Source organism: Labeo rohita, chromosome 6 (assembly GCF_022985175.1).
Source record: "Labeo rohita strain BAU-BD-2019 chromosome 6, IGBB_LRoh.1.0, whole genome shotgun sequence".
NCBI lineage: Eukaryota > Metazoa > Chordata > Actinopteri > Cypriniformes > Cyprinidae > Labeo > Labeo rohita.
The window spans coordinates 25,417,927-25,426,239 of NC_066874.1; the positions used below are offsets into that span (position 1 = coordinate 25,417,927).

An 8,313-nucleotide genomic window follows, 5' to 3' on the forward strand; every position below is an offset into this window, starting at 1 on the left:
GCATGGGCTTCTTCAAAAAGAGCAGGTAAAACAGGTCAATTCATGTCTTTCCTGACCACAAATTTGCAGATTATTTTACCAGTCAAAAGTTTTTGAACAGTAAGAGTTTTAATGTTTTTAAAGAAGTCTGTTCTGCTCTCCAAGCCTGCATTTATTTGATCTAAAATACAGGAAAATCAGTAATATTGTGAAATATTTTTACTATTTAAAATAACTGGTTTCTATTTGAATATATTTTAAAATGTAATTTATTTCTGTGATCAAAGCTACAAGTTTAGCACTGTTAATCTTCAGTGTCACATGATCCTTCACAAATGATTTTAATGTGATTTCTAATTTATTTATTTTTTGGGAGGTGGGGGGGAAGAATTTAATAGAGATTTAATATTATTTCAGTCGGGAGGGATTATAGAAATTCATAATTTTATTTAGCAAGATGCTTTAAATTGATTAAAAGTGATGATAAAGACATTTATAATTAGGGCTGTAACGATAATCGCACGATGTCGTGAGGCGCGTTTAGTCAATGAAGCCGGTACTTTGATTAGTAGTAAAGCTCCATCACGTGCGTTCAGCTGGAGCGGCAAGTAATACACAGAGCCGTAAAGCACTGACAAGCTACGCCAAAATCGCGATTCGATTTTGCGCGCGATTTTGCCGTAGCTTGTCAGTGCTTTACGGCTCTGTGTATTACTTGCCGCTCCAGCTGAACGCCTCACGACATCGTGCGATTATCGTTACAGCCCTATTTATAATGTTACAAAAGATTTCTATTTCAGATAAATGCTGTTCTTCTGAACTTTCTATTCATCAAAGAAACCTTAAAAAATCTAAAACAGCTGTTTTCAACATAATAATAACAATAATAATAAATGTGTTGTTGAGCAGCAAATCAGATTATTAGAATGCTTTTTGAAGGATCATGTGACTGGATTAATGATGCTAAAATCACAGGAATAAATTACATTTAAAAATATATTAAAATAGTAAACAGTTCATTTAAATAGCAAAACATTTCAAAATTATCTATATTATCTATCTATATTTCCAAATACATAAATAGACAGACAGATAGATATATATAGAGAGAGAAATATGTCTGTTTGATGCACATAATTCTTTAAACTAAAACTGTACTGTATTTATGGGGCTCTGTGGTTTTTAAAGCCTATTTGCTGCATTTAATAATTATTTAAACTACTTGTGCAGTCAATAATCAAAATTTAGAATATGCATCTTTGTGCAGTGAACAAAGGATCTGAGAGTTCCAACTCTAGCAGGAGTTTATGCTGAGACACGGGGACTGCATTGTAACCCAGGCAACAGGTCAATGCCTCCCTACATCCACAAACCTGTGTGGATTGCTAATGAGATCCCTGAGGTCTTATTTGTGAGGCTTGAGGATGGAGGAACATGGGGATCAGCTGGCTGTCAGAAAGGCCTCCTGAGAAACCTGTACCTGAAAGAAGCAACAAAACATCAACCATCAACCGTTTCCACAAAACAAACCATGCATGAGGGAAAATACGCACCTGTGTGTGAAAATGATCTAAACTAACATGGCTGGTTTGAGAATTCTACAAAGAGTAAGTAAAAGAATAGTTGGATAGAGGATGTATGAGTGTGTGAGAGAGGAAAGGTGGAATAAGAGCGGGATAAAAAGAGGGAATGGAAGAGGGAGGGTGGGGGCAATGACCTGAGGGATTACTGGCCTAAGGGAATGAGTTGCCAGGATTCTCCAGCACACAAACACTCTATTGTGCCACTTGTTGTTGCATCACATTATCCCCACAGGCAAGAATATGGCAGAAGGTTAATGATTTACAAATATTAGATTTTGAATTTGAGATATTATTTACAGTGCTTTCAGCAGCAGATTGGGTCAGTAGAACTGTGCGTCATCCTCTTGCCATTCTATGTGTCATAAGTACTAACATAAGTACAAACTATATTGCTTCTATATTATTTATACAAAATCGACCAGACCTTTAAATCTTAGCTCTTAAAATTCAAATGATTTAAAATAAATTATCTATATCGAACCATAGCATCTAATCAGATTTATTATTATTGCTGGAGAAAGCACTATAACTATATCATAGTATTTCCCCCACTGAGTGGAAAATATTACTAGATAATCACCGCTTCCTATGAGAGAGAAGTTTCTTCCTCAAGGGAGCGCATGGCTGCTCAGAAAGCCGAATCCTCCATTCAACTGCATTCAAATTTCAGACAGTTTTTATCTTATTGTAGACAACAGACTAAGTATAATCGATTATACACGAGTAACTCTATTAATTACAGAGATTTAACCTGTCATCTAAATGAAACGAATTAAAAGCAATCGCCATTATATGACATTTTATGATTTATTAATCTCGTAATCGTCAACGACTTTGGTTGGTCAAGCTTAAGCAGCGTTGAGAAAGGTAACAGGAATCACGTGATAACGCTAACTCCTTCAGTAGCGAGCTAAACAATAATTTACTCCTGAACCAAATTTTATTATCTATAAAATTTTAAATACACAGTAAAGTGTTAAAAAAGAAGAGTTATAATAAAAATATATATCCGACAACTTCTCCGCCGCGAAGCTCCGCCCATTTCCGCACTACACGTTTCAAGACAACTGCCACTCTCCGCAACTAGTCTTTTCTATGATCTCCCCCTATGGGTGAGTTTTCTCTGAGAGCAGGCACACACTGAGCTCGTTAAACCAGAGCCGCTAGCAGTGAGTGTGAACTTGAATGAAAGCTTGATTTCTTCATCTTGTCTTTTAATTATACGCTATCGCTGAGGTAAGACGCATTGTATTATGGACTTTCAAATATCCGCTTAACTGTGACCATCTTCTAGCGAAAATTACACTTGGTTTATATTTTAATCGGACTTTTTCATTAGCCCCAGGAAATCTCAGTAGGCTAATATTCAAATATTTAGATATTACGCATTAAGTTCTCCATCTCGAGTGTCTCGCTAATAAAAATGCTAGGTGAGAGTCGTCATGAATAAACACGTGACATTGAAGACCATGATGAGTCGTGCTTTCCATCACGCCCACTCATATTCACACATTGTAATGGGATTAAATATTTGCAGAACAAACTATACGAGAAAGAAATCCGATTCCAGGAAGGAAATTGTTTTGAGACTCGCCATTTGCACTCATAATACTGTACAGTTGAACAAATAATATTGTTGATGCTTGTATTATGTATATGCAAAAACTTCTAGACCATTCCACTAAGCTTTTAGTTTTCTGTTGGCAGCATAATGACCAAAGTGTGACAGCTGCTAATCTAATTAGACCTAGAGCCTCTCATGATGCCCCAGGGAAAGCACAATCTTCCATATTCAATGTGCAAGCTATTAACCATGTATTTGCTTGAAAGAGTTGTGGATTTATTCATGCAGATGTTTCCCTTCAATAATGATTAGGCCTAATAGCAGGAAAGAGGATTTGACAAAGTGACCCTGTGGGTCAGTAGTATTACAGTAAGGCAGATGGTGCTCTCAGGTTTCCTTGAAATCCCCTTTAGATGTGTGGTTCGATTTGTGGAGATACACATTTCAACAGAAGCTGACTTCTTTACCTTCTAATTTGATCTTTTAATTATTTATTTTTTAAGAAACATGTCTATCCTGAAGATACATGCCCGTGAGATTTTCGATTCTAGGGGCAACCCCACTGTGGAGGTGGACCTCTACACAGAGAAAGGTAATTCCCCTTGATGTAAATTGAAAACTAAACCAAGATGGTTTAGTGTACTGACATTATAAGCAGAACTAAAACTGATCTGGTTCTGAAACAGGTCTGTTTCGAGCTGCTGTCCCTAGTGGAGCGTCTACTGGAATCTATGAAGCATTGGAGCTGCGAGACAACGATAAGTCACGTTACCTGGGCAAAGGTAACTTGAATGAAATTAGAAATCACATTTCATCTGATTTTACAGAATTTATTGTTAATTGTTTTGGAAATAACCAAGACTTGTCAAGCTAGATTTGTTTACTGAACACAAAGGACTGTTTCTCTTTCCCAGCTCTGTTTTTTTCCTATTAGACTGGAAAGAAGGACTTATTAAATGTACTGATTAATAACTGGGTTCAACCTTGTGTTAACAGGTACCCTAGTGAACTAGCTTTTTTTTTTTGGTTTGATGTATCTGAATTTGCACGACATATTCAACCCAGTGTCGAATTATGTATTATGAAAAAATTATATAAAATCTGAAATGCTTGTGCATGTGATTCAGATCAGTGAATAATGCAAGAATCTTTACTGTGGTACTTCAGTATTATTTAGTGCACAATGTTTGCATGGATTAAATCGGATTTATGGCTTTCGCTTTCGTTGTCAGATTTAAAAAAAAAAATTATAATCTACAGCTTTGTGGCATAAACCAAGCAAAGGAATGTAGAGATGTGCATGTGTCTAATTGCAGCACCATTCATCCCACAATAACTGTGCTCATACCTGTAGAATATTTCTCACATCTTCATCTTTTTCTGTGTAATGTAGGTGTATCAAAGGCTGTCGAGCATGTGAACCAAACTATTGCACCTGCCCTGATCAGCCAGGTGAGCAATTTACAGGTTTATACTGAAGAAAATAAGTGTAGTAACTATGTTTGTGGGGTTGTTAATTATATTTTTGTCTGTCTTGCTTTCTTTCTCTCTATCACATAGGGAATTCCTGTAGTTGAGCAAGAAAAGATTGATCAGTTCATGCTGGAACTGGACGGAACTGATAACAAGTGTAAATCATAATATTTACGTTTACGTATTTAACAATAGCACAGCAGTTGTCCTTTGCTTTAAAATAGTTTCTCCTTAACCCCTTTCCCCTTAGTTGTTCTCCTTTTTTTAGGTTTTTTAAAAATACGCATTTAAATTACATATGGCCTGTAAGATTTTTTTTAGAGGAATTAATACTTTTAATCAGCAAGGATGCATTAAACTGAACAAAAGTGACAGTAAAGGTTTTTTTTTAATTTAATGCCTTGGTGAGTGTATAAAACTTATTTCAAAAAATTATTACACACTCTGAACTTTTAAAAGGTAGAGTACATTTGAAAATATTGTGCAGAAAAGGCAAATACAAACACAAAAGTGATAGTTTCCAAATTTAAGTAATGCAAATATGTGTTTCCATTAATTAATGTGTTTTTTGAACATCAGCTAAATTTGGTGCCAATGCCATCCTGGGTGTGTCGCTGGCTGTGTGTAAGGCAGGAGCTGCAGAGAAAGGTGTTCCTCTGTATCGTCACATTGCTGACCTTGCTGGAAACCCTGAGGTCATCTTACCTGTGCCGGTGAGAAACATAACAGTCTTGTATTTGAAACTGTACTGTAAGGAAAAGTCTCATGCAAATAAAAATATGTCATAGATATTTAAATCATTAATTAGATTGTGCTTGAGCTCAAACAGATTGTAATTTTATTTTAAAAGGGGAATTTAAGTGCAGACCAGCTTTGTCCTAATGAATAATAATTTCAAATTTTAAAAGTAGCCTAAGCCAAACAGACATTTTTCCTATTTGCCTTTTTATTTTATTTTTTGCCATTTACATGACTAGTCAAAAGTTTTTGACCAGTAAGATTTTTTGTTTTTTTAAAAGTGTCTATTCTACTCACCAAGCTGGCATTTATTTGATCTGAAGTACAGCAAAAACAGTAACATTTTGAAATGTTTTTACTATTTAAAATAACTGTTTTCTATTTTAATATATTTAAAAAGTAATTTTTTCCTGCGATTTCAAAGCTGAATTTTTAGCGTCATTACTCCAGTCACATGATCCTTCAGAAATTGTTATATTCTGATTTGCTGCTCAAAAAACATTTATTATTATGATTATTATTATGTTGAAAACAGCTAAATAGAATTTTTTGGAGTTTCCTTTGATGAATCGAAAGGATTTATCTGAAATAAAAATATTTTGTAACATTATAAATGTCTTTATTATCACTTTTGATCATCTTTGCTAAATAAAAGTATTAATGTCTATAATTTCTTTCCCCCCCAAAAAAAACAAAAACAAAAAATTATACTGACTCTTCTTTTGAACGGTATAAAAGCTTTTTGTTACAAATAAATGCTGATCTTTAGATCTATTCAACAAAGAATCCTGAAAAAATGTAATCAGCTGTTTTAAATATTAATAATAATAATAAAATGTTTTTTGAACCGCAAATAAGCATATTACAATGATTTCTGAAGGATCATGTGACTCAAGTAATGATGCTAAAAATTCAGTTTTGAAATCAATGGAATAAATTACATTTTAAAATATATTCAGATAGAAAGTGATTTTAAATAGTAAAATTATTTCAACATTTTTCTTTTTGCTGTACTTTGAATCAAATAAATACAGGCTTGGTGAGCAGAAGAGACTTCTTTAAAAAAACATTCAAAAACTTTTGACTAGTAGTGTAAATTTTAATGAAAGTAAAAAAGCTAATTATTAGTCATGCTCCCATTGAATTTAGTATTTTTAATTGTTTTCCCAAAGGCCTTTAATGTGATCAATGGTGGCTCACATGCTGGCAATAAGCTGGCCATGCAGGAATTCATGATTCTGCCAGTCGGGGCCAGTAGCTTTAAAGAAGCCATGCGCATTGGTGCAGAGGTGTACCATAATCTGAAGAATGTTATTAAGGAGAAATATGGCAAGGATGCCACCAATGTTGGGGATGAGGGAGGATTCGCACCAAACATCCTAGAGAACCAAGAAGGTATTTGAACAAAAAAAAAAATCACACTTGTTAAGACTATAGTGCTGAAATGATGTATAACTTTGTTGTTGTTGTTGTTGTTGTTGTTTGCTTATAATAGCCCTAGAGCTGCTAAAGAGTGCCATCAGTAAAGCCGGATACACCGATGAGATTGTGATTGGCATGGATGTGGCAGCATCTGAATTTTATCGTGATGGAAAATACGACTTGGACTTCAAGTCTCCCGATGACCCTAATCGATACATAAGCCCCGATGAGCTCGCTGACCTTTACAAAAGTTTTGTTCAGGATTATCCAGGTATCTATCAATCATTTGCTGTCTGCTTTAATTGAGCGCAGACACAAAGATGTGAATTTGTTTTGATCTTTACTCTAGTGGTCTCTATTGAGGACCCCTTTGATCAAGATGATTGGGATGCCTGGACCAATTTTACTAAAAGCACGGACATACAAGTGGTGGGAGATGATCTTACTGTCACCAACCCCAAACGCATTGCTGACGCAGTGGAGAAGGGGGCTTGCAACTGCCTGTTGCTCAAAGTCAACCAGATTGGAAGTGTTACCGAATCCCTGCAGGCGTGAGTCCAAAACCCTGATCATCCTACATTTGTACAATGGTCCCCAAAAGTTTGAAAACAAATTACATACAGTGAAAAACTCTTTATAGTTTAATTAAAAAAAAAAAAAAAAAGTCTGGAACTCTTATGTCCTACAGGTGTAAGATGGCTCAGTCCAATGGCTGGGGTGTGATGGTGAGTCATCGTTCAGGGGAAACAGAGGACACATTTATTGCTGACCTGGTTGTGGGACTTTGCACTGGACAGGTACTACATGTGTTTTAATTTAATCATAAAATTTAGGAATTTTTTAAGCTTACCTATTAATGCTCAGGTACTTGACTTATTTTTCCTCTTCTTATTTAGATTAAAACAGGAGCCCCGTGCCGTTCAGAGCGTCTGGCCAAATACAACCAGATTCTCAGGTAAGCTTACAGATATTTCTATTAAAAAAATAAATATTTTTATTTCTAAACATACATGCATAAATAAGCATATTCATTTCACTTTTTCTGCACACCTGCTTGTTTTCTTGATGCACAGAATTGAAGAGGAACTGGGGGATAAAGCTCAGTTTGCTGGGAAGAACTTCAGAAATCCACTGAACTGAGGCCACAACAGTACAGTTAGAACTATTTAACCTCTTACAGTAAATGTACTAATAGTTCAGTTCGAGAAAGCAGTATGAAATTGGGTGGTTACAGGGACCATATCTTCAAGGACACAAAAACAAGCATCATAAACTTTCGGATGGTGTCCATCTGGATGATTGTTACAAGTACTTGTGTGATGATGATTGTACTGCAAAAGAAAAGCAAACAAATTGTATTTTCCTGTAAATGCTGCATAGCAGATTCCTAAGGTCTGTGCTTGTGATAGTGGATATTGTTGAAATAAAAACATTACCTCAACTAATGAAAGGCCTTGGTGAAGTATTATAATTTAAATAGTCCATAGTTTGCCAGTTTTTGACGGGTTCGAGCATGTCTTTTTGATTAATTTTTTTTATCCCGCAACACCAATG

The 8,313-nt window shown here is 35.2% G+C and overlaps 1 protein-coding gene across 1 annotated transcript; it reads left to right on the forward strand.

The window, feature by feature from the left end:
- The first annotated feature begins 2,650 nt into the window (after nucleotides 1-2,650).
- eno1b (enolase 1b, (alpha)) lies at nucleotides 2,651-8,198 on the forward strand. The gene is made up of 12 exons (XM_051113048.1): nucleotides 2,651-2,798; nucleotides 3,630-3,718; nucleotides 3,813-3,908; nucleotides 4,520-4,578; nucleotides 4,687-4,756; nucleotides 5,179-5,312; nucleotides 6,510-6,732; nucleotides 6,833-7,030; nucleotides 7,109-7,310; nucleotides 7,448-7,556; nucleotides 7,656-7,714; nucleotides 7,833-8,198. Exons 2-12 carry the CDS (start codon nucleotides 3,634-3,636, stop codon nucleotides 7,897-7,899), a joined length of 1,302 nt encoding a protein of 433 aa, XP_050969005.1. The 5' UTR covers nucleotides 2,651-2,798; nucleotides 3,630-3,633; the 3' UTR covers nucleotides 7,900-8,198.
- Nucleotides 8,199-8,313: the final 115 nt, after the last annotated feature.

Coding starts and splice junctions, on each gene's coding strand:
- eno1b (XM_051113048.1), top strand. CDS start 3,634: ATGTCTATCCTGAAGATACATGCCCGTGAGATTTTCGATTCTAGGGGC. Junction 3,719..3,812: donor GGACCTCTACACAGAGAAAG/GTAATTCCCCTT, acceptor GTTCTGAAACAG/GTCTGTTTCGAGCTGCTGTC. Junction 7,031..7,108: donor TTTTGTTCAGGATTATCCAG/GTATCTATCAAT, acceptor TCTTTACTCTAG/TGGTCTCTATTGAGGACCCC.